This window comes from Fonsecaea erecta (assembly GCF_001651985.1).
Source record: "Fonsecaea erecta strain CBS 125763 chromosome Unknown Scaff7, whole genome shotgun sequence".
Lineage (NCBI taxonomy): Eukaryota > Fungi > Ascomycota > Eurotiomycetes > Chaetothyriales > Herpotrichiellaceae > Fonsecaea > Fonsecaea erecta.
In genome coordinates this window covers 332,393-360,083 of record NW_017387250.1, presented here as the reverse complement: position 1 = coordinate 360,083, position 27,691 = coordinate 332,393, and the positions used below count along the sequence as shown (strand labels likewise).

Below are 27,691 nucleotides of genomic sequence, written 5' to 3'. Positions count from 1 at the left end.
AACACTTTTGGCGAGATAGGCGAGTCGGGCCCGACCGGTGCGGCCAGAAGTGGGTAGCCTCAAAACAGGGGGGAAGACTTCCTCATGTGAAAGAAACACTTATGGAAAGACAGTCATCTATCGCATCTCCGTATCCAGCTTCCCCCTCGCCCTCTCTCTCCTTTGGCGGCCCGAGGATGTTGTTGTTACATAAGTGTCAGGCTCTCCAGAGCCATGCTGTGAGATGTATAGCCCCCGGCTGAAGGTCGTCGGCCGGGACGGACAGGTGGAGCTACGGTCCTCGCAGCCGGCTTGAGCAATCATAATCAAATGGAGAGTGGTGCTCTCTGCAGAGCCTTAGGGAAAAAAAGCCAGACTGATAGGTTCGATACAGGGTTGGATAGACCTCTGACCACCCCTCCGTAATCAAAGCCCGTAGGAAACGAACTTCCAAGCACAGGTCGTAAAGAATAATCTGTACGTTTCTTTCAGGCGGAATATTTGTCCTCTGTCAAAAGCCAAAATTACGAGACACATGACATCGGTAATAATCTGTGTTCCATTGGTAGAGCCTAAAAATTCGTGTCAAAACTTGCTCTCCTTTCTAACGTACCGCTCAAAGAAGTTGATCTTGCGCTCCGATTTGTGATACTCGTCAAAGTTCGTGAAATAGAATAGGTTGGTGACGCCAGCAATGCTTGAGGCTCGATATCTTCCTCCTCCTCTTCATCATCATCACTCAATCCGGGAGCAAAAACAGCCGCCTCACCTTTGTCCATATCCTCTTGCTTCTGCAAACGGGGCAGCCGCATAGGCCATATGAGCAAGACAGACAAGACGGAAAAGAGGATGCCCATGAGAAACGTCGCTCTCAAGCCGGACGCATATGCATCAATAACCTGTTTCTTGTGCACAGGATCCAAATTTCGGATTGCGCGGATGGATTCCCTGACAGTACGAATGATATTTTCTTTGGTGACAGCATCCGGTGCTGTGACATATCTGTTCAGGTATATTGGCAGCGCGTTCTGCAATACCCAGCTACTCAAAGCCACACCCATAATGGAGCCGAGGTTGCGGATGAGACCGAGAGTGGTAGTTGCCACAGCTTGATCCTCCTGTGAGTTGAGTGCTAGGACAGCAATGGTTGCTGCTGGGAAGAAAAACCCTTGGCCGATCGAGACGAAGGGAATGAGATAAGGGACAAGCGAGGTCGGCGTATCTGCCGACAGACATGCTACCACTATCGCGCCACAAAGTCCCAAGGCTGAACCCAGGACCATCGGCGGCTTCATTCGCCTGGTGAAGGTGATGTAAACTCCTGCTAGGATGGCGGTGATACTAGCCCCGACTAGAGGAGGAACCAGATAAAGACCCGAAGTCGTCGGCGAGGTTTGTCGGACTGCTTGGAGGTAGAGCGGAACGTTGAACAGAATGGTATTGACGAGCATCGAGGCGAGAAAATTGCTTCCTATAACATTCGCAACGGGAGTCGTCGAGAAAAGCCTCAGAGGGAGAATTGGTCGTTCGGCTTTGCGCTCCACAAAAATCAGGGAGACACCTGAAATACCAGAGATCACAAGGCTGCTGATGACCAGGGGATGTCTCCATGTGAAGACATTTCCTCCCAGATTGACCCCGAGAATAAGGCCAGAGACCGTAAGGATCATTCCAATCGTTCCATAGGTGTCGAAGCTCTTGAAGGCTTCGCTGAGTGTCTTCCCCTGTGTCTTCGCAAGATTTGGGCCGAGGTTGTCAGGGCAAGAAAAGAGGGCAAGGACGCCATAAACGACGATAAACGGTAGCTGCAAGAAGAAGGCAGCGCGCCAGCCAAAGTAATCGCAGAGAAAGCCACCTAAGGCGGCGCCCAGTCCATTGCCCGCTCCGTACGCCTAGGATCATGGGTAACGTCAGCAGAAAGACAGACTGGGCAGGACGGACAAAGCGCAATTTCCCTCGCGAGCTGGGAAAGAACAACATACCAGGTTGAAATAACTCTGATAAATTCCTCTGTACTCGATTTTGACAATGTCACTCGTCAATATTCCCCCGAGGGCGACCACACCACCGGCACCCAGCCCACTTACCGCTCTTGCGGCGATGAAACTGCTGATACTGCCAGCTGCACCACACCAAAGCGTACTGGCAAAGAACATGACGATCGCGAATAGCAAGACTGGTCGTCGGCCGATAGTATCCGAAACTCGACCGTACACTGGCTGGAACACCGTGGAAGTCAGGTAGAATACTGTACTAAGCCAGGAAGCTGCGTTTGAGGCTTCGAAGTAGGAGGTAATGACAGGATGGGAAGAGGCCATCAACGTGGTGTCGAAGAATGCAATTGTGCAACCAAAAATTATGCTCCAGAACAAAAAATGAAAACGAGGGCCAGTAATACAGTCTCGATAATGAACATTAGAGCGGCTCGTGTGACTCGGTTTGGGAAGCAGACTCGTTGTTTCCGTCGGCTGGGGACCCCTGTGGTGCTCTATACCAGCTTCGATGTATGGGCCCGGCATTGCCACTGGGTCAATCAATGGCCTCTTGTCGTCGCTCTTCATGGCTGGAAGTGATAACGTAGAGATAGCTCTTCTAGGAGCAGACCTGTTACGCTGAGCTCCAACACCCGCCACGGCCTCAGAGGCAGGATATAACGACTTTGCCGGGGTGTCAGACGTCTTAAAAGGCACCTCGGCCGCAGGTTTTTCGCCACGATTGATTCATGAAGCTGAGGGGCAAGAGCGGAACGCCTGTCGTGTGAGGGTCAATATGTGGCGGGAGACAGGGCTGGAATTAATAGAATGCTGACTATGCCCCCTCGGGTGTTCAGCCAAGATTACTTTGCAAGTAGAATCTTAGGTTCTCGGAGTGACATGATCAGGACATTCTTGCGGAGGGATGCTGATCTTCTGAAGTCAGAAGTCCAGGGCCTTTTTATGAGTTCTCCAGGACGGCAGCCGCGAATGACAAAGGCTGACCACCTAGAGTTACAGATCTGGTGGGAAGGAGCGTACATGTGTAAGTATTTGTGCTTCGTAGAAGATCACTCATGGCGCCTGTGGATGCCCCTTGCATTCCAGTCGATAGCCGAGATTTGCATCCATATAGCCAATAAAAACCTGAGCACATTATCAGTCAGATGGCGCCAAAGATAGAGGAGATGGAGAAGAGCGGTGCGTGGAAGCGGGAGGCGAAGAGGCGATATGAAGTTAAAATGACGCAGCCAACTGCCCACAGACTGTTATATCCGCGATTAGATAATAGAAACGCCTGCTGCGCCCTTCGTGTGGTGCTTGCTTCTATGGCGGCGGTGAAGCCGTTGCAGCTCTGCTTCTGTTTGATATAGAAGCTCTAGACCTGGGCCACCCCCTATTTTCGCGGCGAGCAGGACAGAAGATGAATCTGAAACTCTTTCGGACCATTCGGATCGCAGTCTTGGAGTGTGACACCCCGCTGCCGGAGACCAAGAAAAGATTTCATGGTTACGGCGGTGTCTTTGAGTTCTTGCTGCGGTCAGGGGCCAAGGCCTTGGATCGAGCTGACCTGGATCCCGACAACAGCCTCGAGTTTTCCTTCTGGCAAGTTGAGTTAAACCCGGATCAGTATCCCAATCCTGATGAGATCGACGCCATCTTGATCACCGGTTCCAGTGAGTGCTGCTCGTCTTGATGTTGTCGTGGAGCTCTTGAGAGAGGGGGACAGAGGACGTGGACAGTAGGACGAAGAACATGATGCAGTGTTCCTCTGCGGCCTCTGAGAGTGATAAACATGTACTTAACCGAGGAGTAACCGGTGCTGATGTGTGAGGAACAACCCAGGACACGACTCCTTCGCAGACACGCCCTGGATCAACAAACTCGTCGACTATACAGCCAAGATCCTGTCCGAGACAAGTGTTCGCGTCATCGGCGTGTGCTTCGGCCATCAGATCGTGGGCCGCGCCCTGAAAGCTGAGGTTGGACGGAACCCCGAGGGTTGGGAAGCAGCAGTGAATGATGTCCAGCTGTCAGAGAAGGGAAAGGAAGTATTTGGCGTGGACAAGATCGTATGTTGTGTAACCTGCACTAACCCTGTACAACATGCCTCTGGTGTCTTTTGCTGACAGGGTTGCTGGACAGCGACTCCACCAAATGCACCGTGACTGTGTCTTCTATTACCCAGAAGGCGTAGAGGAGCTCGGGTATTCCCCTGTGTGCAAGGTCCAAGCCATGTATTCACCCAAACGGCTCATCACCGTGCAAGGCCACCCCGAGTTCAACCAGGAAATCATGACAGAAATCATCAATACGCGACATGCGACAGGTATTTTCGATGACAAGGCGTTTAAAGAACATATGAACAAAGTGAATCTGCCACACGATGGCTTGATTGTTAGTCAGGCATTTCTGAAGTTCTTGTTGGAATAGAACAGAGTAAAGAGGGAGCCTCCTCCAGTTTGGATAGTCCAGTTGATATCGTGCCTTGGTCGACAGAAATAGACCGGCTTTTGGTTGTGAATCTACTCGTTTCGAGGTATATCCACCACAGTAAGGCACCGTGCCCGTGTACAAGTTTTCCCATGAATAACTTCGCCGTTCTCCCATTCCCGCGAATACACGCAAAACACCAGCCTCAGGAAACCATCCGGTCGGCATCTGCCGCACCAGCAGGTATTCTGCCCTCGGCAAGATCCTTTTCAATTCGTTCAATCTCTTGAAAGCTTTTGGCGTTTTGGATCATCGTTTCCACCCGCTTCTTCTCCGACTCGGTCAACCGCGTCCGGACACTCTTTTGCGCTGCTGTGGCCTTGCCATTGACACCGCCTGCAGACATGTCAAATGTCCGGCTCTTGACTCCCTTGATCTTCGTAGCCAGTTCTGTGGGTGCTTCCACGGAGCCAAACAGCTCGGTTGCCCTCTCTCGTTCGAGTTGTCGCACTTTCTGAAAATCGAGGAACCGCAACGAGGGGATCGACCAGATGAGATAGAGTCTGTAGTGCTGTAGAATGGAGTCAGCAAATGTCCTTTCTCCTCTACAGATTCGTTGTTGCGAGCTTACCTCCTTCTTTGTTACGGGATTGTCCAGTAAACTCAAGTGTGTCAACGCTCCGCAGGCAGCCAGTCCCTCGAGATCAGCCAGTTCCCTGACATGATTTGACGTCAAGACAAGCGTTGTCAGGTTGGGTAACTGTTCTGCGATTCTCTTGTCCACGCCCTGTATTCGGTTTCGCGCACACAGCAGGGTGTTTAGTCGGGGGGAGAGAGGGAAGTTGGAGAGGGTGGTGATGTCGTTGTCGGTGAAATCAATGGCATCTTGCGGGCCTGCAACACCCAGATTCTCGATGATGGGGATTTTATGGCCTATACAAAGTGCACAAGGAGAGACGTGTGTGGTCAACTATGCTCTTCTTGCCCGCTCAGAGAAATCAAAGTGTAGCATCCGCTCTTTTCAGACATACCTCGGAGGTCGAGTTCGCGCTCTTTGAGAGGGTTCAAATACGACAGGGAATTGTGGATGAGCTCTGCAGTGAGCCTCATTGCGGCTACGGGTGAAATTGCGTCAGATTGCGTTCGATCGACCAAAAAGTCGTCGTAGGTTGGATTTAATGTACGAGGTATATTGACCGTGGCAGGTGTCAAGAATTTTGCGACTGACATGTGATTGGCTGGGGAAAATATCGTCAGCCTTGTTGAGCTTGACGAGGCTGAGAAGTGCTGAATACTTCAAACGGCACCTGGGAATGATCTTGCCAGCATCCACGAGCACCACGCGGGAGGAGAAAATCTGTCAACATGTATTGTATTCTCATAGCATCTCATCGATGCCTAAGTGAAATTGCTACCCAAACACCCTCGGAGCGTTCGACTACTTAACATCTATCTTGGACCAGGGAATGTGCACGAGATCCTTTGTTGTTCCCCAAATGTTTGGCTCTCGCGGTTGTCAATTTGAGCCATACGACCATCCAAAAAGCTGATTATTGTTCAATGTTTACAAATACGGCGACTAATGGCGAGGAAGATGACTTCATCACCCTGTCTATTGAAGAGGTTCCAAGGACGGAGGGCGTGCATGACCTTCCAAGTGGAGATCCAGTTGGTAGGACGGCCTGCTCTACATGCAGACGGGCCAACAAAAATGTGCATGGCGAGGTATCTGTTCTCGGCTTCAAAGTGCGAGCTAGAGTTCTAAACTGCCCTGATGGCGAGGGTCACGTTCATAGAGTCTCGGTACTATTACACTGGAGCTGACAAGGAAATGGGGCAGAGGGACAACCATGGCTGAAGTATCCTGATCATCATCCGGAGATGTTCCACCAGGTGGTGATAGCAAAGTTTCCTTTGCCTATCAAGAAGGTATACCAGGCCGAGTCATATTCGAGTCGGTTCCCGGGCAAAAGATATACCTTCTTAGACCAACGACCAACGAAACGAGCTCTTGCCTACTCTTAATGCTTCCGCCTTCAACGAGAAACCATTTCGTCCCACTTATGATTTCAAATGCCCGACTGATGATTGTGCGCACCAGCGGAGAGCAAAGGCCGAGGTAGCGTGGGTGCCCGGGACCCCGCAGAAACCATTCTCCGCACAGGTATAAAATGATATAGACTCCTGAAAGACTGTGAGTTTGTCTTTCACACCCGTTGATTTGCAATTCATCGAGTCAATAGGACAGCCTTTTAAACCCCTTCAATAAAAAACTTCCCAATAATGGCCAGCGAAACCTCGCAGATTATGACGGAGGAAGAGCGAGCCGCTTACCTCATGGAGGCACAGACAAAAGCAGTCAAGCTGTTTGACGAGATCGAGAAATCTGTCGTCCGGCCCGGCGTCAGTGAGAAGGAACTTAGCGATGAGATTCATGCACTTGGTGCTAAGCGCTTCGACGTCAAAAGCCACTGGCATAAGCGAGTGATCAGAAGCGGACCGAACACCTTGCTTCCCTATGCTGAAAATCCCCCAGACCGCGTCCTCCAGCCCGACGATATCCTGTTCGTGGATCTCGGCCCAGTGTTCGAAGCCTGGGAAGCCGATTTTGGTCGTACTTTTGTGCTTGGGGATGATCCAGTCAAGGCGAAATTGCGCGACACACTCGAGCCACTGTGGAAGCAGGTGAAATCGCGCTTCCAGAGCAAACCGGATATCACAGGCGAGGAACTATATCAAATCGTCTGCGATCTGGCCAAGGAGACCGGGTGGGAATTTGGCAACTTCCATGCAGGGCACCTTGTCGGCCAATTCCCACATGAGCGAATCCCGGGAGATCAAGTCGAGTATTATATCACCAAGGGCAGCAAGAAGCCGATGAGGCGCACAGGAAAGAATGGGCAGCTGTTGCACTGGATTTTAGAGATCCATCTTGTAGATCGTGCCCGTCAGATTGGCGGGTTTTATGAGCAACTCTTGACGGTTGGTTGAAATTTTCAGAAACCAGATCCGCGAAAAAGCCGCAGAGCCTCGGAGGAATAGCTGTTTCCTCAAGGAACTAGACAGCCCTGTCGAGAGAACTGGGACAAATCAAGACCCATTCCAGAGCTCTCTTTGATGGGGAAGAATCGTCGCTTCGACAATACCTGCTACCGAAACACCGCCCCCATGATCGTATAGGTTCTGCTTCATGAGCCTTATTCTGCTTCTTTCATCATCCCTTCCGTCTCCCTAAGTAAGGCTTTTTGCTACTTGTTGGACGGATTGACCCTTCAGACAAAAGATTGTATGCATGGCCTTGGTATATTGCGAGTCAACAGATTTGATACTCGATGGTCCTGCTGCCTCTTTGCTTGGCACAAAGTAGAACCACATCGATCCTCAATTGTGGACCACATGGCTACCGTAGGCCATGTGACAACAGGGGTAACAATGACTCGACGATTGTATTAGGAACGACTCGGCACCAAGGGCTCGATCCGATGCTGGAAAACTCTCCGACCTCGAAGTTCATCTTTGCTAAAGAACAACAACCCCTGCAAAGACTCAGTAAGGTTGGCAGAGAAGTTGACGCAGCCCAACAAGAAAAGAACCAGCTCCAGCAGCTCTTTTAAGGGTTTGAGGCAATCACCAGATTATGTGGAAGATGTCTTGCTTGGGCACATAGTAGAGGATCGGCTTTTAATGGAGGAGATTCCAGAGACTTACTAGCACCTTCGCCTTCAATCAAAGCAACAATTTCGTTTTCGAGCTCCTTTGCCTCTTTCTCGATGCTTTGCTGTGACGTCTGTGGGTAAACCAGAGTGAGGATCGATGGCTCACCATCGTCCCCGTAGCGGAATCTTCTCCCTATATTGACTAACTTCCCATTGATCTTGCACGTCAGGTAGAACGGCTTGTTCGGATGTCGTATGATTATACCCAGATACAAGGCCCCGACGTTCTCGATATCTGGGTTTTCGGAAACTGCTGTCCAAGTCCATCGGGCACTGGTGTAATGGCCAGAGGCGTTGTTGGTCCAATGGCTATGAAAGCGCCACGATCGCTCAATATCTTTGTCCTTGGTAGACTTCAGACCAATGCCGCCAATGCTAAAGCCTCCTGCGCCGACTTGAGGCTGGGCGAGGAATTCTTGAGACAGATGCTGGATCAAGGCTTTGCCCCTGAGATGCTTCGGTGAAGGAGGCTCCAAGATGAGCAAGGAAGGCTGAGCACTCGCCGCCGTCGTGTTGCTAGTTGCTACTCGAGGATCCATTTCACTGAAGTCCAATTCCAAGACAAGCTCTTTCAGTTTGTATTTGGGATTCTGGGCCGGATCAACACGCAGCTGGAGAACAGCGGCATTCCCACCCTGGAGTGTTCCCCACTTCGACTTATTGCCCCGAAGGCAGCAGTTCACCGAAGCCTTGCCAAAAGAACGCTCCCCGACAGCGATGTCACTTCCTGGCTGGGCATGTCGGACCACGGGTTGCTCCGGCGGCTGTTTACTTGAGAACCACCATGAATGTCTGATTGCAGTCTGTCGTGGACGCGGATCCATGAATATGAAGCGGAGACTCGATAGACCAAGTGGCGAGAGAAACAAATGTGCTTTTGAGCTCTTCAGCCGCATGGATCCTCTCGAGGTTACGAAAAGAACAGACCCGACTTGTCAGACCCGATTGATTTCGGTTAGACTAGCCGTATTCAGTTTTTGCGGGGTGTTTGCCCCTCTATTTTGAGGTTCAGCCGCATGCCGTGAAGCATTCACATCAACGTTCTTCGTCCTTTCCATACTCTATTATCCAGATGCTCAATCGCTGACGAAACTCTGTGCCCTGGTCAGCTATGTGGCACCCTTCATAGCTTCATTTGGCAAGCATGGATATCTTGCACGTTGATATGTCGGAAGACTTCGATTTCCGGTTAGAGTTCGATATCAAAGAAGACATTCAAGGCGAACTGGCGGACTTCGTCAGGCTTGTCCGATTGAACCGCATCAAAGAAGCACGGAGCCACTTTCGACGGGTTCTCTTGCCGCACGCCAAATTGTTCCCTGTTTTTGCGGAATATGCAGAGCTTCTTGTTTCGGAGCACTCATACCAGGAACTCCTCGAGACTCTACCTGAGTCCCAAAATGGCTGCGGTTACTCTCGTGAGGAGTGGCTACTGGTAGAAATGCTGAAGACTCTTGCGATGCTACACACAGAAAAAGACGTTGACGGGGCCTGGCAAACGGTTCGACGCTGGCCAGGATTCCCGGACGCCGGGCAGGCAACGGGGCTGAATGCGATACAAGTAAGAAGAAGCCTATTTAGAGATTTTTTTTCTGTATTGGCTAAGCGACCTAGATTCAATGCCTGGAAATCTGGTTGCAGATATACGTTGACTTGATAACTATCCTGGATTCTCTGACCATTCAGCTGGACGGCAGTCAGCCTTCAGCAGCCCAAGCTCAGCCACAGAATTGGCAACGATCTCGCCAACTCATTTTCACTTTACTTGAGAAGCATCAGGATTGGGAAGCCCATAAATTTCTCCTGTTGCTTCTGCGAGTCTCCACTCAGGACGAGGCTTATCAGCTCTTCTCAGACTACCTTTCAAAACTCCGATCAAGAAGCGAGAGAGATGAGACTGAGATTATCGCGCGGCTCAATGTCACAAGTGCCTACCTCAACCATGTCTGGCTCCATGGATCTCGTCAACCTCTGGCGACATTGATCCAGCTCAACAGCATGATGTATCAGGACCTCGCAGCTTTATCGCTCGACTCCCCCAAAGCAAAGTTTCGCTACGTTGGAATGATTGGCAAGATATATACCGGGTATCTTTATCGAAGAGTAATCTCTGGACTGACTCCAAAGTCTGACGCGCTCGAGTGGGTTTCCCGGTCCACGCAACCTTTGGAAGCCCTGATACTCCCAATATCTCTGCTCATCCTCCTGGCCATCACTGATTCCGTGACCGATTCGGATTTCCTGTTTCTATATGATGCCCGCCATGCACTCTCTCAGCAGAATGAGCCAGGTGCTCTGATTTCGACACAACCCTGGGCTCCTATGAAGCAAACGTATACTGGGAATAAATACCTAGACCGGCGGCTGACGATACTCGTGAGCCTTTATTTCAGCGCTCTTGACGGCACTCGACCCGACGCCTCGCTGATCTTCCTGTACTCCTGGGGCCAGAATCTTGCTCTCTGGATCCTCATTCACGCAGAATCCATGAGAGCAGCAAATAGAGGGAAGCTAATTCTCACCTCGTAAGTCGCGGCTGTAAGACTTTCAAATCATATTGACTTACAAAAATAGGGTAACTGCGCTGGGTTTGATGGCTGTGTTCATCGGCCATGGTCGCGTCGTTCCCTTGTGGTTCGCCATTCATCTCTGGACTTCGCCTACTGTGCTTAATCCATTCGCCTATCAGCTTACCGTGGACAATCCGTTCAAAGTCGCTCTACTCCCCTTTGGTGTCATTACAGGATTGGGGATCCCTACTCTTGTAATGTGCCTTCCTGCACCGGCATTAGTCTCGTTTGAGACGAAGCAAGTATGGACGGCGATATACCAATTGTGGCCCATCTGTGTATACCTATCAAACTTCACCCTAACGACCATTGCAATTTGCGTCAACCCGAGAGCCAGCATATTAAACGAAAGCGAAAAGGCAGCTATGTCCCAGAAGTACTTTCGACGAACTCTTCTCGCTGCGATTATATTTTCCGCTGGAACTCATCTCACCTATCTGGCTTTGCTGATACCACAAGTTCGTGCGGTGCTACCCGTCGCTGATAGTTCCACACACAGTTCACAACAATATCATCTGAGGTACATCGCCAGGTTGTTCTACTTGCAATGGTCGTCGGACATCGCTGTTGGAGGGACAGCAGTGTTCATATGGGGTTTGGCGTTGCGTCTTCCCGCGAAAATTCAAGAGCTTTCTCTCTACACAGCCACCAAGCAGATCATTACAACCATATTGGTTGCAGCACTACTAGGCCCAAGTGCAGCCGCTGCCATCGACATTATGGCGCGGGATGGAAACATACTCCTGCCACCAGAATCGACGCCTGCAAAACAAAAGTTCCGATGACAAGAAGATTCAGCTGATCCATTCGACTGAAATGGTGGCTCGGCTACGGGTTGAATTGCCATGAAATATGGACAATATCCAGATGTGCTGCGACAAATCCATGCTCGGGCCCGGCTATACGCCGATGAAGAGGAACAAGCAGGTATGAGTACAATGCAAACTCAAGGGCTGGGATTGACCATGAAATAAATCATAGTCCACTATCGCGGGCTAGGTCAGACTTTGCATTATCTGCTCAGCCAGTCAATCACAGCCCACGGAGTTTCGTTGATCGACAAGGGTCTCTGACTTCGGTTCCGAATCTACTGCAAGAAGAAATGCTCATAGAAAATCCACTCTGCGCCTGGCCATCAAATGGAAGTCGGCATGAGTGCGATGCTGTCCTAGTATGGAGGATTCAGACCTGAACCGCAGTTTTCAACAGCTTGCGATCTCTCGTATTAGCTATCCCGGATCCATGTAGCCGTGAGCTTAGGCATATCTGCAGACTGAAAAAATCCCATGAGACGAAGAAAGATAGTTGCAGTTGGGAGCCGTACTCCACAGGGCTGTTATGTAAGCGACCCGAGTGGAAACACCAGAAAGTCCGGGGCCATTTTGGGGCTCCGGCCTCTCGGCTCGACGTGACTAGCCAGTTAGCCAGTCGCCAGTTAGCCAGTTACTGTGACTGCTCATGTGTTTCTTCTTACCAGGAGCTAGCTGCTACCTCGCACTCAGGCTTCAACAACATCCTACATGTTGCTCATGCCTTCTACGCGCCTTCGTCTTTGATACTGGCCGCTCCATCAATGACTGAGCTCGTCCGTCCCGAGGGCGAGCCTGTCTCGCGAGATGACTCCACGGACCGCAGCATCCTCACGCGCATGCAGCGTTTCCGTACCAACCCGTTCACCTTCGCACATGAAATATCACTTTTCGTTAGGGGTGTCGGATGGCGAGCCTACGACAATCCGATCGGACAGCCGGTTTTCTACCCGGGCTACACGGCCAATGTCAAGAACGCGGTGATGGCGTCTCCTCTTTTACGTCAAAAGATTGTCGAGTTGACAGAGGAACGCTTGAAAGTTGAAGAGAAGGAATATCTCCTGGACACGACGAGCCCAACATATCTGCCTGACAGGGAGAAGCGAAGGCACGAAATCATGTCGCAGTTGGTCGAGATTACGGCCGACATGCTGGATAAAATGGTCTGCAAGATGGAAAGCAAGATGTACATTCGGGCAGCTTTCTACGGGGTCACGCAGCTGCTCACGAGAGCCTATAGCGCGATTCATGTCTCGGAGGCTGAAGTCAAGAGACTCCGAGAAGTTGCAACAATGGCGGCCAAAAAGAAACAATCCATCATCTTTCTCCCGCGACATACGAGCCATGTGGACTATGTCACCCTGCACCTTGTTTGCTACCGCCTTGGTCTGACACTCCCTGTTGTCGTGGCCGGCGATAACCTCAATTTCCCACTCGTCGGCAACTTTCTACAGAATACTGGGGCAATGTGGATCAGGCGAAGTTTTGGGAATGACCAGCTTTACACCACCCTCGTCCAGTCCTATCTGGATACTCTGCTCCAGCAGGGACTTAATCTGGAATGTTTCATCGAAGGTGGTCGAAGTCGCACGGGCAAGTTATTGGGACCTCGCTTCGGCTTCCTCAGATTTCTCCTCGACTCGGTACTCTCGGGTCGGACGGAAGACGCATATGTGTGCCCGGTGTCCTTACAGTACGACAAGGTGATAGAGGTGGACTCCTACGTCAATGAACTCTTGGGCAATCCCAAACAGAAGGAGAATCTTGCCGACTTCATCTCGGCGTCCTCTGTTTTGTCTCTAAACCTCGGCAGAATCGACTGCAGGTTCCATGAACCCTGGAGCTTGAAAGAATTCATCAAGGAACAGCAAGCCCGTCAAACTCCAGCCACTCTCGCCGAAACGGCCTCCTCAAGTTCAAATGCCAGAATTCGACTGCTACGGACCCTTGGATATAGAGTCCTCTCGGACATTAATGCAGCTTCAGTTATCATGCCAACGGCACTCGTCGGTACTGTACTCTTGACGATTCGTGGCCGTGGTGTGGGGAAATCTGAGCTGATTCGTCGAGTTGACTGGCTTTGCAGACGTATCAAGGCGAATGGGGGAAAAGTGGCGGATTTTAGAGGGATGCCCACCTCATATGTCGTCGAGAGGGCTCTAGATGTCCTTGGGCCGAAGCTCGTTGGCACTGTCGACGGGCTTGCAGAGGAAACTTATTATGCCGTTGATCGTTTTCAACTGTCATTCTACAGGAATATGACAATTCACCTATTTATCTCGGAAGCACTTATAGCGGCCGCCTTGTACACCAAGGTAAAACAGGGTGGAGGAAGCGCAAACCAACGTATGCCCGAAGCCGAGTTGGTCGATAAAGTTACGTTCTTGTCCCAGCTATTCAGAGGCGAGTTCATCTTTCCGGCGGGTCAAGGCCTGCTACACAACCTGGAGCAAGCCATGCAAGGACTAGTGCGCGATGATGTCCTCAAAGTTACAGAAGAAACCGAAAGAGTGGTTGGTATATCAGACGCTGAGCGGAAGTCAGGCAGAGAGAACTACGACTTGTACTGTTTCCTTATTTGGCCATTTGTGGATGCTGCCTGGCTCGGAGCAGTTTCTTTGTTGGCGTTGGTACCTCCGGCCTCCTCCTCTGAGGGCTGGATCGATATGCAAAAGGCTCAAAACATGGCTCAGCTTGCCGGCCGGACGTTGTACCACCAGGGTGACCTGTCTTACTTTGAAGCAGTCAACAAAGAGGCCCTCAAAAACGCCTACAATCGGTTCCAGGAAGAAGGGATCATAGATGTCGCAAGGGGACCGAATCGAAGCCGAAAGCCACTGTGCGACTTGCCCCTGAATGGACACCTGAAAGGGACCCGAGTACGGGCGAACTGAGTCCAACTGGCCGCCTATGGGATTTTATCGAGAAGATTGCACAATACCGCCGCGAAGGGAAAAACAGACGCGACGGCGCAGCCGTCTCCAGGCGTGTGCTTTCACTCGCGGCGAGGCTCAACCAACAAATGTTTGCCGACGAGGCGATGCCCATACCCAGCGCTGATCAGACAACCGTCATGGAACGAAGGAGGCCGTCCAAATTATGAGCACATTATGCGCAGCATCGATGCGTTGTGGCGTTCTATTTCGTCCATCTTTAGCAGTCAATGTGAAGCATGTAAGGCAGTATTGCGAGACAGCGACTCCACATGTGCATGTGGCTATCAACATCACATGCATAGCTGGAGAAAGTGTGGACGCCTTGCTGCCTGCTTCGGCGACTCAAGAAGCACTTTTCCTTTAGTATAATGACTAACTATCACCCAGCTGGAATCAAATACATTTCAGTTCCTGGTCAAGCCCAAAGTTTGTGCCACCTGCGCGGGTAGGGGGACTTTGAGACTAATTCAAAGTCGGTACCTCTCTGCATAGATGGGCGTCGATCGAGCCACCACAGGGTTGGTATGCTGTTTAATGAAATGACTGATACTTCACAGCCTAACCCGAGAGCTAATTGCACTGTTTAATGCTGTGTGAGAAAATGGTCACCTTTCAGATTCGGGCAGCGAGACAGCTATTTTGTCCTCGATGAATCGAAATTGTTCGTCGAGAAAAGTTAGTTGCTTCTGAAACGAAAATACATCCATCTCGAAATCCCCACGCACCGCAGTGGACGTTCCTGAGAGCAATCCGGACTGATATCAGCACGAGGCCGTATTATGGGTACAACTTGTCCGAATCCTGTCATACTTTATATGGCTGAAACACGCGGCGTATACTACCTGGCCTTTTGAGACAATACACCAGGATACGCCGGGAGCGAGCCGCGAAAACGAGCCGAGAAGGCGTACCCATAGCTCCTGGGCGATGATGGACCATACGACGACGAGAAAAAAACCCCTTTTACGCCCTGCGAACAAGATGTTCTGGCTCAGAACCAGCGCTTCGGACGCTGACGAGGCACCTGTCACAAGGCCTATAGAGGGTTGCCTATCTGGAGTGGTAGACTCGAGGCTCGGCTTAGAGTGAAGAGGAAAAGAGACGTCTCTTTTGGACGGCGCAGTCAGCCGTGCGGTTGCGTTCTCTATTTGTGCCTGCATCTGCAGCAAGACAGGGCTGCTGCTGACACCGGGGTTTGTTTATAACGTCACCTGTTATAGTATATTTATATTGAGTCGAACATTTGGCTTATGTGATTCCGACACATTTCTGCCGGTTCTCCTGCCATCAGGCACCATTTGCTGCGGGCTCAGTCCAAGACAGTTGTTGAGACTGTATAAAAACTGGATGCTATCGAGCTCCAGCAATTCTTGCATGTTCTTGAGGGCTTTGAGGGTCTGCTTGCACAAAGACCGGAGATGATCCTTCGGAAGGAAACGCAAACTGCTACTTTATTCGCTCATTCTCTGGTGAAGACACTTGGCCTTGAAAGAGACCTTAAAGATGGGCTGTTATATCTTTAAGACTAGGCCTTCAAAGCCCAATGGTAAATGGTACAGTCATCGGATCTGCAGCTGGCAAACCAGACTGAGATCTGGAGATCATTCACCACAGGGCGCGGGTGGATTTCGCCGGGGACATTGATGCCGGCATCCCGCGTCTGGACGAGCAAGCGCCCCTTAGGTTTCGATGCCTTACACGGAGAGGTACCATTAATCAGCACAGCTTCCAGAAGAACCAACCAGGGCAAGCTTCGGAAAGCCACCAAGCCTTGGGACATTGCAAGCCAAGCTAGACTCTTCACGCCAAGTTCTCGGAATACGAGGAACACAGGAACTCGTCCCTTCCTCTCTCAGCTTCAACAACACAACAGCGGAGAAGCCGACAACGTCCATTTCAACACGGCTGCGTCTACAAGAGCCAACAAATAGCCATCATGTTTTGAGGGACCGCGCCGCCTCATTACAGATTCAAATCCCCTCCCTGTTTCTGAATCGTTCTCAAATCCCGCCATTTCTACAGGTCAAGTGGCAAAAGCTTCAGCGGATGCCGGTCCGGGTGGTCTTTTGACGAGCTGCACAGGAGGACTTCTCGTGATGGATCATGAAGATCAAAAGTCCACCGGCGCCCTCGAAATCGGAGATGTGTCAAGTCGGTCATATCCTTCATACGTGTGCTGTTGGACCATCTTCAACCAAATCGATCGATATCAGAGTTCTTCCTTCTGCTCCACATCGTCTTCGTGTTTTTTCTGGGGTTGAACTATAATAGTTGTGGAGAGATGGAGGAAAAGCCTCTCATAACGCCAGAGAGCTTCATCACCATCACTGGGCCGGCGGATATGATCAGTGATGAAACGCGCTTCGCTGTTGCCTCTCACACAGCCAAGGCACGACGACGGAAAAGGCGTAAATTGACCGACTTTGAACCTGGGACAACCATCCGTAAATTCCTGGTTTGGAAAGCAAATAAAGAGCCAGCTTCGCGGCGCAAGGCATCCGATGAACCCCAGAGCGATGAGCAGACCCCTCTCGCCGTCGTACCATACAAGAGTCCACCAGAACAACCGCTCGGTATCCTCAGCCAAGCGAGGAGAGATCCCTTTGCCCGGTATGCGGTTTCTGACATTCCTGGTCTAGTAGATGAAGTGGTTGATCATGGTAGGTTCTGATCGCGATTCCAAATCTTGTTCTCATGTTGTGGGAAGGCTGACTTTGACGTTTCCCTCAAGCTGTTCGGCTCTTCTGGCCTGGGCTGTCTCCAAGCAAAGCGCCAAATGTAGTCAACCCAGTCAACGATGCCTATCTCGAGGCAATCCGAAGCTCCCGCCTGGCATTCTATGCCTATATGGTAGGCACGGCTGAAAATTACGAGATGCTGAGCGGGATCAATTTTAGCTCAAAGGCATTCACAAAGTTATGTCTGGCCTATCGCGTGGAGATGATCAAACTCGTCAACCAAGAGATCCAGGAGATGACTGGTCCGCCATCCGACGAGTTGCTGGGAGCCATTATCGTGCTCGCCGGCAATTCTGCTGGCTACCTCAGCCGAACGAAAGGATCGCTCGTCAAAGCTGCGAAGCCGTCGCGGTTCAACTCACCCCTTCGAACCGCGCAATTTCTCCACGTATACAGCACGAACCCCTTCCCCAGCGCACACTCAGAAGCATTAGTTCGGCTGGCGATCATGAAAGGCGGATGCGCCCAGATCAAGTCGCCCGGCGTCGCCAGCACGGCTGCATTGTCAGTTTGAATCTGCCTTCGGTCTTTTTCTCCTTTGAGTGTTAGGAAGAATGCTAACTTTCTGACAGATGTGATTTGGTCAATGCTTCACAAACCAATTCTCAGCTCTACATCATCCCCATGAGCCCACCCACGTTGGCGCCCTTAAAAGCCCTGTCTGACTTGATTGCGACGGCAGGACTCAGGTGGGACCTTGACACAACGGCCTGGAGCCATCTACCACTCAATCCACCGCGGAAGGATGAGTTCCTTACAACAGTCCAGGCAATGTTGGACGTCAATACCGCAGTGGGATGTTACCTGAATAAAAATGGGCCCGCCATGGTCTTCGCCGACATTGTCAACGCCCGCAACGACGCCCAATATCTGCTGCTGAGCCTCTCACCAACAAATGAAGTTGACAATGAATCGTTATCGACGTTGGTGCAGTCCGCGGAGCACATGTACGAAATCAGTCGCACTGCGCTACGAATATACAGCAATCTGTTGCTGTTCCCCATGAATCCCAGCGGCGGCACGAGCCGGATTTTAGCAGCGGCGCTCCGAAAAGCAATCGTCGCGAGCGAAAGCGTGAACCCGTGGCAACTATTGCCCGACACGTGTAAGCGCATGCTGCTCTGGGCACTAATGCTCGGGGGCATCCAAGTTGATGATGGTGTTATCGATGCTCGGGCAGAGAGGTCGTGGTTCGTCGAGCGGCTCGCAGATGTGATGTTATTCATTGATACCTTGACATGGCGACAGGTCGAAGATTGCCTGGCGTCGTTCATGTGGCTGGATATAATCCTCAACCCGGCCGCAGTGGAGCTCTGGGCTGATGCGAGAAAGACGCGAGATCAGGATCAGGAAGCCTTGGAGATGGAGGGGCTGGCTTTGCGGCCTCGCGAGGGTCTGTGAGTCCTCTCTCCGGGTCATGTCCCTAGCCAAAGGGGTGCATCTTTATTAGAGGTTGAGGTTTGCAGGACCTCCCCTCCTAGCCAGGTCAAATCAAAGCGGCCGATATTGTTTGGAGATTGTGATACCAAGGCGCATTGATTCGTCTAGGTGTCACCCTGTGGTCCCAGACTATTTTGCATTACCACCTTCTGCGAAGCTATCCGAAACTACCGGATAATCCCTATAGGGCTCAGCTCGAGGTACATCCAGAGAACTGTGTGTATGGATGCGTTGCATGTGTTATTGGCCTGGAGGATGAGTCAGCCACCTACATATCTACTTACTGTTACCTACCTGAACGAGACCTCGGTGCTTTCTTGTCCGTGTGCGCAATCACTATCATTCCCTCTCTCTTGACTTATGTACAGCCAGCTCGCGCCGCATGACCGTCCTGCCCTACGCGCCGTCCTGCCTTGCCTTACGTGGTTAGTCAGGCACATAACCAGTTGTATATAGCTATCTCTGGCGGCATCCACTCTCCGCTCTTCGATAAGATGGATAGTAGCCGGAGCAGCGACAGCGACGGCGCCTCGACGACCTACAACCCTCCGGATGCACTCACCGTCATCTCATGGGCCTCGATCGGGCTCGGGGCCCTCGCCTCGCTGTGGATCGCGTGGGATATTGTCCGTCGCTCGCGGTGGCGGCACATGATGGCGATTATGTATGTGAGTTTGTCGTTTGCGACTGCATAAATATATATACACTCGCGTGCCTTCTTTTTGTTCAACATCTATCGAGATATCTACCCTCATTTCTACTCTTTTCCAAGCTCCGATTCAAGGATTCCGGTCTACGTCATCAATGCCCTGTACCTGTGGCCCATCACGGTGTGGATATACATCCGGTACGGTAGACAGGGAATGTCGGGTAACAACGAAGAGGAGGCTGCGGAGACGGTGGAAGAGAATCCTCTACTCCACGCCCCGTCTCACTCAGATCACGGCGAAGAAAGCACGGACCGGGAACAACAACACCCAGACGGTGACTCGATTGCACATCATCACCATGATGCTGACAGTGGCGGTGACGTGGCGGATACCCACGACGACGACGGCGCAGGGCACGGCGAAGAAGCGCATCATCATCACCACAAGCACCACGAGCACGCCCATATGCATGCCGACCTCCCCATGTTCGCGACCGTCACCATTGCCACGTGCCACTGCGGTGCGGGCTGCGTCCTCGGCGACCTTGTGGGCGAATGGCTGATCTACGCGTTTGAAGTGACCATCGGTGGAAGGATGCTATATGCTGCTTTTATCGTCGGTGAGTAGGAACTGTCTTATATATCGCAACGGCCCTTCTCTGTCTGTCTATCGCAAGCCCGAGCTAGTGTGCAAACACAACACACCCCCCGTTGTCGATACAGAGAACTGACTCGCTGATCACGTTTTTCTTCCCTCTCATTTCTCCCAGACTTCGCACTCGCTCTAGCCTTCGGCATCGTCTTTCAGTATCTCTCCATCGCGCCCATGGCGGGCGAATACGGGTGGCGCACGGTGGTGCGTGCCGCAAAGGCCGATTTCCTGTCTCTGGCCTTCTTCGAGATCGGCCTGTTTGGCTGGATGGCCGTGTTCGACCTCGTCATCTTCGAGCAGGGGCTGGGCATGACCACCGCAGCGTATTGGTTCATGATGCAGGTAAGTTTTGAACAACATGCCCTGTTGACTTTTAATCATCGTGAAAAGAACATAATTCCGACCGACGTTTGCTGCTTGCTGCTAATGAAATCTAAGGTCGGCATGTTTTTCGGCCATTGGACCGGGTTCCCTATCAATTGGTGGTTGATCAAGGAAGGGATCAAAGAGCCGTGTGCTTCATTGAAGACCTGGCTGCTCTCTAAAAAACCTGAGGGAGAGACGAACCGAGATGCGTTGAGTGGGTTGTGTTGCTGCTGTGCAGCCGCGTGATACGCAGCAAGGAGGACGGTATATCTCTATACCGAAGCACATTCCCAAGAGAATCACATCATTCGAACCACCAAGCAGATCAGGCATTGCTGAGGAGTCCCTGAAAGCGGTGTGTCTCATTCCCGTCTAGGTCGTGGCATGTAGCATGTTCTCATCCGGCTGTCTTCCTGTGTGTCGGATCTTAGTCTTTCACCGCTTGACTCTCTTGAAAAGGCCCAAAGCAGACTCTCCTGTGGGACCATGCTCCGAACAGAGACAGCAGCTGCGGGAGCAGTCTAATTGGGGCAGTACTCTCCCGACTTGACAAGCTTCTGGTAAGTTGTCTTGGACTCAGGCAGATTGTTCAGCACATGCGTTTCTCTGGGGGGATTCCGCCCCTAATGTCTTAGGCGCCACGTCGGAGTTGAGGACGAGTAGCCCGGCAGAGGAAGCTCCGTCAAGTCCCCAAGGCAAAGGATGTGCGCCACCTTTAGCTTTTTATCTCTGCAATGGGTTTGTCAATATCAGAGGCATGCTGGGAGCTATTGCGAACAATTGCTCGAAGCAGGCTCTGGATCGACTGTGCTACCAGATCCCACTGGTGAGCATGTTTGCAGTCATCGTTTCTGTTGAGCATGTCCGTATTCATCATTCCGAAGTCCCCAAGGTATGAACAGCTTTACTCGCCTACGGATCAAAGCCTCGATGAGCTCGATTGGGGGCCAATTAGCTGACTAATTAGCGCGATGATGAGCTTCAGTTCCTGAGTCAGTCTTGGGCGACGGCGGCATCGATGGCGGGGTAAACGCGTGCTTAACCCGGAGCCTGCGCTTCGTAATATGAGAAACGAGAAAGCCTTGTTTTGTCACTTTCTGGGATTAGTTATCTGGGCACCCATACGACTGAACCGATTTGTAACCCTCGAGCACATCATCGCGGGGCTAGGCGATCAGCTCTTAATAAATGAAACACAAGTGATACAAACATTACCTGCGTCACTCACCCTTCGAAGATCTGCTCATCTCGGTCACCGACCAAGACTCAGTTCAAGTATCTGTTGTACCAGCTGCCTCTCATCTTACCTTTTCTCCGAATTTGTATGACAATTAGTACCAGACAGACTGCTCTCAACAGACTTCGCACCGACGCTCACAGATTGACTTCGTCTACAATGTCATCGCAGAAAGCGTGGGCAATCGTTGCCGGTGTCGGCCCTGGCACGTAAGTCTCGACTCTGATGGAAGCATTGGAAGAATCCACCAGAGCACTGACGCGGAAACAGAGGTGCCTCGGTCGCTCGTCGATTCGCACAGAACTATGCGGTCGCCCTCCTCGCTCGGAAACCGGCAAACTATGAACCCGTGGTCAATGAGATCAATGCCGCTGGTGGCAAGGCAATTGGCATCAGCACCGATACTTCGGACAGTAAAAGTGTCAAGGCTGCCTTTGAGCAGCTGCAGAAAGAGATGGGAGGCGCGTCGCTTGCAGCCGCAATCTACAATGTGGGCGGCCGGTTTGTGAGGAAGCCGTTCCTGGAACTGACCGAGGAAGAATTTGAGAGTGGATGGGAAGCCAACGGGTATGTTGGAACACAAACCCCTATGAGGACGAGAAAGTCGCTGATGTTGATTTGTGTCATATGATCAGGCGAGGATCATTCCACTTCTCCCAGGCCGTCCTTCCCCTTCTACTGAAGAACACATCCGCAGAACACCCACCGACCCTCATTTTTACTTCTGCAACGGCAGCCATGAAGGGCTCCGCTTTGTGCGCGTCCTTTGCAGCTGGGAAATTTGCGATGAGGGCCGTGGCGCAATCGCTGGCAAGAGAGTTTGGGCCCAAGGGTGTGCATGTGGTTCACGCTATCATTGATGGTGTGATAGATATCGAGCGGACCAAGGAATGGAAGTTCGACCATCCCGAAGCTAAGATCAAACCAGAAGCCATCGCCGACTCGTATTGGTACCTGCATACCCAGCCTAGGACTTGTTTTACGAACGAAATCGACATAAGGCCTGCGGTCGAGAAATGGTGAGAAGCAGCTGGTGCACAATTACTCGGGCCGGGGGACATTTTGGAGATTGTGGTTTTCCGGTGGACGTGAAGCCCGCTTGGATCCTCACCGGGGCCTTGATTTCCCTCCCTCCTGGATGGGCGGAGGGACATCCGCCCACCCTCCACATCCGAGGGCCTTTGGTGGTGGATGAAAGCCCCAGAGAAGATTCCACATACAGTACAGGAAGGTCGGTTCCGAGAGACAGAACAAAAACAATTCGAGTCCACCGGACGATAGCAGTCAGGTCCCCTGCAATGACTGAGGTGGCGCTGGGAAATTATTTATATCTGCCTTAGGCGTACAGCAAGGAAACCATGATTGGCCCTGTGCGATATAGCTTGGATTTTGTTTTTGCGAAGATGGTGTGTCGTATCCCTTCTATCCGGCCCGACGCAGGCTTATTCACTGCGTATTGCGGCAGCACGGGAGCTTTGGCAGCATCTCTGGACAGGCTAAACCTTTCGTGGGCTTTGCTCAGCATCTGCCATCCCACAACATGGACAGCGCTCTCGGAACTTCGGCCAGCGACAAAGACTACCACGGACGGACTCGACCGGGGAGGTGCCGTATCTCGCCCGGAAAAAGCCTGTTGGAACGTCTCGACCTCCTGTTTCTCGGGGTAATTCAGGACGACGAGTGCATCACCGCCGGTGGTGGGAGTGGGGTTGAGCGGCACGTCGTACGCAGCCCTTTCAAATCATACGCAGACAACGACATGATCTTCTCCACATGGAGACCCCAGCGATCCACGGGGGGGCGTCAATGAAAAAGCCTAGCACTGTTACAGTCGGTTGCCCGCTTTATCTCCGCTTCCGCCGATTCCATCCCTCTACCTAATCCATACCATCGGCGAGGAGGCTGATGACGCACCCTGTCAAGTCCTTCCACCGAGGCTGTTTGTGGCAACCTCCTGGCCTTGTTGTCGCCCTCGTCACCAACGAATCATCAACGCCATTGCCGCGCCACTGCCACTGGATGACCAACCACACGAAGTTCCGGCGTCCCAAATCTGCCTACCTCATCGACATTCTGACCTCTCAGCCTTTTCCCCTTTGTTGCTCCCCTCCCCTGCTCACAGATGTCCTACCCCTTCAGGGAAGGCATCTTGCTGATCTGGAAGGGTAGCGTGCTTGCGAAGCTTGTCTCTCGTCAAGCAATGCCACCTTGTGTGGCAAGAAACCTCTCCTGACAAGTCGGATCGCTTGCATTGCTTCATCATGACGCCCGAGCCCTGTCCCCCCCAGCGGTAATGCGTTTTGTGAACCACAACTACCGGCTCCCCTCGTTGCCGACCTTGTCATTGAATGAACCTATCTCCCCCCCAATCCACTTGTGGGTTCGGTTTTCACCCGTGCGGTGGTTGAGGACGAAGTGCGCACCAACGGTAGGTCTCGGAAAGCATGCTGGTTATGAATCAACAAAGTGGAACGAAGAACGTGGCATCGACCGAGGTCGGGGTCGCAGCTCGTGGTCTACATCTAGGGCCACTCACCCCAGGTTTTGAGAGATTTTTGTCGTGATTACTCTTCCATCAATTTCCCCAGATCGTCCCTCCCCCAGACTGTGCACGGTAGCATCCCCAGGTTTATTGAATATTAATCACAGACGAGCCGCAAGCGGAGACGAAACAGTCATGGCCAGCAACCACCCGCCTTCGCTGACGCGACAGCACACACATGACATTGAACTCGGTGTCTCGGATGTCCTCCAGCGCCATGTCACTCGTCATGTGGTGGCGCCCAAGCCCGTGTCCCAACGAAAGCTCACCTTTGAGCACAACAGACCGCGTATTTTGCGGGAAATGATGGCAGAAGCGTGAGTGGCCACGACCCAGCTCTCGACCGATGAACCAGATCTTTCATCTGAGGGAGATCTACATCGGTTTCCGCATAAGATTCTCGATGCTGACGGTAGTATCAGCACGGGCGTGTTCTTTTACGTGTTCCCCGGTATCGCCTCTGTGGCCTCATTCACGCTTGCTACCACCAATGGCGTTGGGGCAGCGGTCGGAATCCCGGTTTTTGGCTCTCTCTTCCAAATCGGCTGTGCGTTCGCCATGGGTATCGCGTTCGCGATCATTACCTGTGCACCCACCAGCGGTGGCCATTTCAACCCGGCCATCACAATCTGTTTCGCTATCTGGCAAGGTAAGTCGAGCCTCCTTTCTCCTCCGTCGCGACAGGCTCGAGCTTCTTGAGGAGATCATGGTTCGCTGACAGGTGTATCCAACCATTAGGCTTCCCATGGAAGAAAGTCCCCCACTACATTTTCTCCCAGATCTTTGGCGCGTTCATCGCCGGCTTGTTCCTGATGGCATGCTACTGGCCACAAATCCAAGCAGCAAAAGCAATCGATATCAAAGAGCACGGCACCGCGGTCTACAATGGCGGTGTGGCCAGCATCTTTTGCACGTTCCCCAACCCGGACCAGCACAACCAGGGATATCTGTTCTTCCAGGAGTTCTTTGTCGATAGCTACATTGGCATTCTGATCTGGGCTTGTCTCGACCCCGCCAATCCCTTCGTCAGCGCCACCTCCGCGCCCTTCACTATCGGTCTGGTGTACGCGGCCATGGTCTGGGGGTTCGCCGGAAACAGCATATCCACCAACTTGGCCAGGGACTTGGGCACGCGCATTGTCGCCGCCATCTTCTTTGGGGGCGAGGCCTTCAGCTTCGACAACGGGTACTCGTGGATCTCGATCCTGGTCAACATCCCCGCCACCATCTTCGCCACGGGATACTACGAATTTTTAATGCGGGACAGCCTGCAGAAGATCCACAAGGGCCACGCCGAGCACGAGGAAGGCGAGGAAGGTCTCTCTAGATATCTATCCAAGGTCACTGGTATGGATGTGCCTCCGTCAACGGAGCGTGGTGCGATGAACGCTGCCAACGGCGTCTTGGAGAAGCAATTCTAAGAAAAAGAGAAAGGTTTTGCTTTAGGTCTGGAGGTGGTGCAAAACAGGGAATGGATGGGTACACACGTGTTACACGGCGACGTGTCGTTCTACGGAGCTTCGTGTATATTGATTCCTGCCGAAGAATCTCAATGCGTTCCTGATCCGAGGACACAGAACTAGTAAACAATAAATCAAAGGTGTTTTTTTACCTATCTACGTGGTACACACCGAGTATATTTCTGGCTTTCGTGCGTATCTCTGTGGGTGGGGCCCAGAGCACAGCCAAGATTTACTCTCATCCAATCATTTTCTATTCGGCTTTCCTACCACTCGGCGTGGGACGCTTTTGCTGGTGTCTGCTTGCTTGCTTGCGTGCTTGCATTATGGTGATGTTGGTCCTCGTCTCTCAATCACCGCATAGGTGAGAGCTTTTGGAACCGTGTTCACCATTGTGGTAAGCGAAGGCATGCTCTTAGGGGTGACAAGATTGCCTGCCGTCAATGGCTTCTCTGGTGGGGGGAGTCTTCAATGAGAGGGTTCATGTTTGTGTGTGTGTGTGTGTGTGTGTTTTTGTGTGTATGTGTGGAAAATAGAAAAGTGATGAGGGTATAGCAGGATCTCAAGCAACACTGAACAAAACAAAACTAAGAAAAATCCAACGACACGTCATGGGAGGTTCTTCACAAAACGGTGGGTGGATGGGTATTTGTCCCTCGCCATCAAATCCTGCAACTCATTGGATCGTATCCTTGTAGACAGTCTGCCGGCGAGCTTTCCATTGCCCCCTCCCTCTTCTGCGAGTGAGGTGGAACGGGAAGAAAAAAATCATTTTTTTCTTTCAATCTGCGCCAGCCGTATACCTTGGGTAACCATGGGAAGTTCGGTAGACAAGGAGATAATACTGGCATAAAACAACTTTGCAGGAAATTTCTTTGACCAAAAATGGGGGAGGAAGGTGAAGGGAATTTTGAGCGGCACATATCCTTTGAAGCCTGGAGCGAAGAGTTGGGGAGATTGCTTCGAACAAAGGTCTGCCCGTCAACTCTTTTTTCTTTTGGAATGATTTTGCTTCGCTTTCTTTTTTCCCATTCAAGCCACGAATGAGACGTCCTTTCGGTCTTCGGGTATGTATGACGCCTTTGTGTCTCTATCAACTCATTGTCGTTGATCACGATCCTCATGGAAACTGTCAAGGAATTGAATGCTCCGAGTCCGAGACCTAATTTGTTTTTTTTTTGTTTTTTTTGGGTCACCCTGTGTGCATGCATCGAGGGACAAAGCAAAAAGATCCACGATCGGAAACTTTCCCCCTTGAACATGCACACCGTTTGCTCGCTCGCTTGCTGGCTCTTTCTGTTTTCCCTCTACTCCTTCGACTTCACAGCCTCTCGGCCCTTGCCAATCCTCTCCAGGATCTTCTCCCGGTCCTTGTCGAGCTTGAGTTTCGTCACGACAACCTTGCTGGGGTGGACGCCGATCGGGACGGATTGGCCGTTCGACTTCTCTCGCGAGACACGTTCGATGTGGATGAGGTATTTCAGTCGGTAGACCGAGGTGACTTTGCCCTCGCGGCCCTTGTTGGAGCCTCGCACGATGGTGACTTCATCGTCTTTGCGGATGGGGATGCTGCGGACCTGTGGTGTGTTTCGTAAGACCTTGAACACGGGACGAGAGAGTACTCATGTACGGTAGCCAGAGGAGGGTATTTCATACATTGTGCTTTTCTCTTAATTCCTTGCTCAACGGAGCGCTCATGATCGTTCGTCGCACGCTCGAGGGGGCGCCGAAGTGAAGTTTGCGAGACTTGCGCCTCGACGAGGCAAGACCTGTAGGAAATCGTCAGGGTCCGACTCCTCATTGTAGTGAGAGATGCCCTTATGTGAAGGGGATTCATACCATGGTTCATCTTCGTCATGGCTGGGCGATAGTTGAGCGTGGGAAAAGAATGTCGAACAACAGAGCACTGAGATCTCAATATGGCGCGGCTGAATTTTGGGAATTTTGCGGTGGTGCGAAATCCGCACGCGCCAAGAAATTCACTTCGGTGGATCACTTGGCACTGCTGCCGCATATTGGGCCCCGCGCTTTCCTGTTTCAGTCAGTTCTCAACTGCGCGTCACACCTGTGCGTACCTGCAGCAACACCGCGGACATTGAATAACTGTAGTATGTCAAAGTCGTAAGAGGAGAGCGAGGCATGCACTGTCCTTGATCACACTTATCCTAACACGCGCAACCAGACCTCAACC

General features: G+C 51.8%; 12 protein-coding genes across 12 annotated transcripts; 8 read left to right on the top strand and 4 right to left on the bottom strand.

Annotated features, from left to right (window-relative positions):
- Positions 1–551: 551 nt before the first annotated feature.
- On the bottom strand, positions 552–2,135 carry AYL99_07975 (hypothetical protein; the record flags this gene model as incomplete). Its single annotated transcript, XM_018839483.1, has 2 exons — positions 552–1,871; positions 1,962–2,135. The coding sequence occupies 2 exons, from the start codon at positions 2,133–2,135 to the stop codon at positions 552–554; spliced, it is 1,494 nt and encodes a 497-aa protein (XP_018690604.1).
- Positions 2,136–3,375: 1,240 nt separating this feature from the next.
- AYL99_07974 (hypothetical protein) lies at positions 3,376–4,385 on the top strand (the record flags this gene model as incomplete). The annotated part of the gene is made up of 3 exons (XM_018839482.1): positions 3,376–3,628; positions 3,798–4,024; positions 4,098–4,385. 3 exons carry the CDS (start codon positions 3,376–3,378, stop codon positions 4,383–4,385), a joined length of 768 nt encoding a protein of 255 aa, XP_018690603.1.
- A 205-nt stretch (positions 4,386–4,590) lies between these two features.
- On the bottom strand, positions 4,591–5,495 carry AYL99_07973 (hypothetical protein; the record flags this gene model as incomplete). The annotated part of the gene is made up of 3 exons (XM_018839481.1): positions 4,591–4,956; positions 5,017–5,318; positions 5,417–5,495. 3 exons carry the CDS (start codon positions 5,493–5,495, stop codon positions 4,591–4,593), a joined length of 747 nt encoding a protein of 248 aa, XP_018690602.1.
- Positions 5,496–6,668: 1,173 nt separating this feature from the next.
- AYL99_07972 (hypothetical protein) lies at positions 6,669–7,376 on the top strand (the record flags this gene model as incomplete). The annotated part of the gene is made up of 1 exon (XM_018839480.1): positions 6,669–7,376. One exon carries the CDS (start codon positions 6,669–6,671, stop codon positions 7,374–7,376), a length of 708 nt encoding a protein of 235 aa, XP_018690601.1.
- Positions 7,377–7,995: 619 nt separating this feature from the next.
- AYL99_07971 (hypothetical protein) lies at positions 7,996–8,925 on the bottom strand (the record flags this gene model as incomplete). The annotated part of the gene is made up of 1 exon (XM_018839479.1): positions 7,996–8,925. The coding sequence occupies one exon, from the start codon at positions 8,923–8,925 to the stop codon at positions 7,996–7,998; it is 930 nt and encodes a 309-aa protein (XP_018690600.1).
- A 320-nt stretch (positions 8,926–9,245) lies between these two features.
- On the top strand, positions 9,246–11,456 carry AYL99_07970 (hypothetical protein; the record flags this gene model as incomplete). Its single annotated transcript, XM_018839478.1, has 3 exons — positions 9,246–9,662; positions 9,716–10,626; positions 10,676–11,456. The coding sequence occupies 3 exons, from the start codon at positions 9,246–9,248 to the stop codon at positions 11,454–11,456; spliced, it is 2,109 nt and encodes a 702-aa protein (XP_018690599.1).
- Positions 11,457–11,523: 67 nt separating this feature from the next.
- Positions 11,524–14,374, top strand: AYL99_07969 (hypothetical protein; the record flags this gene model as incomplete). Its single annotated transcript, XM_018839477.1, has 2 exons — positions 11,524–11,598; positions 12,149–14,374. The coding sequence occupies 2 exons, from the start codon at positions 11,524–11,526 to the stop codon at positions 14,372–14,374; spliced, it is 2,301 nt and encodes a 766-aa protein (XP_018690598.1).
- Positions 14,375–16,697: 2,323 nt separating this feature from the next.
- AYL99_07968 (hypothetical protein) lies at positions 16,698–18,555 on the top strand (the record flags this gene model as incomplete). Its single annotated transcript, XM_018839476.1, has 3 exons — positions 16,698–17,076; positions 17,148–17,658; positions 17,727–18,555. 3 exons carry the CDS (start codon positions 16,698–16,700, stop codon positions 18,553–18,555), a joined length of 1,719 nt encoding a protein of 572 aa, XP_018690597.1.
- Positions 18,556–19,088: 533 nt separating this feature from the next.
- AYL99_07967 (hypothetical protein) lies at positions 19,089–21,291 on the top strand (the record flags this gene model as incomplete). The annotated part of the gene is made up of 6 exons (XM_018839475.1): positions 19,089–19,258; positions 19,367–19,863; positions 20,014–20,237; positions 20,334–20,475; positions 20,897–21,153; positions 21,229–21,291. 6 exons carry the CDS (start codon positions 19,089–19,091, stop codon positions 21,289–21,291), a joined length of 1,353 nt encoding a protein of 450 aa, XP_018690596.1.
- A 366-nt stretch (positions 21,292–21,657) lies between these two features.
- Positions 21,658–22,521, top strand: AYL99_07966 (hypothetical protein; the record flags this gene model as incomplete). The annotated part of the gene is made up of 3 exons (XM_018839474.1): positions 21,658–21,707; positions 21,769–22,065; positions 22,134–22,521. 3 exons carry the CDS (start codon positions 21,658–21,660, stop codon positions 22,519–22,521), a joined length of 735 nt encoding a protein of 244 aa, XP_018690595.1.
- A 1,654-nt stretch (positions 22,522–24,175) lies between these two features.
- AYL99_07965 (hypothetical protein) lies at positions 24,176–25,461 on the top strand (the record flags this gene model as incomplete). Its single annotated transcript, XM_018839473.1, has 3 exons — positions 24,176–24,357; positions 24,463–24,689; positions 24,779–25,461. The coding sequence occupies 3 exons, from the start codon at positions 24,176–24,178 to the stop codon at positions 25,459–25,461; spliced, it is 1,092 nt and encodes a 363-aa protein (XP_018690594.1).
- Positions 25,462–26,807: 1,346 nt separating this feature from the next.
- Positions 26,808–27,358, bottom strand: AYL99_07964 (ribosomal protein L24; the record flags this gene model as incomplete). Its single annotated transcript, XM_018839472.1, has 3 exons — positions 26,808–27,077; positions 27,157–27,269; positions 27,340–27,358. The coding sequence occupies 3 exons, from the start codon at positions 27,356–27,358 to the stop codon at positions 26,808–26,810; spliced, it is 402 nt and encodes a 133-aa protein (XP_018690593.1).
- Between the last annotated feature and the right edge of the window lie 333 nt (positions 27,359–27,691).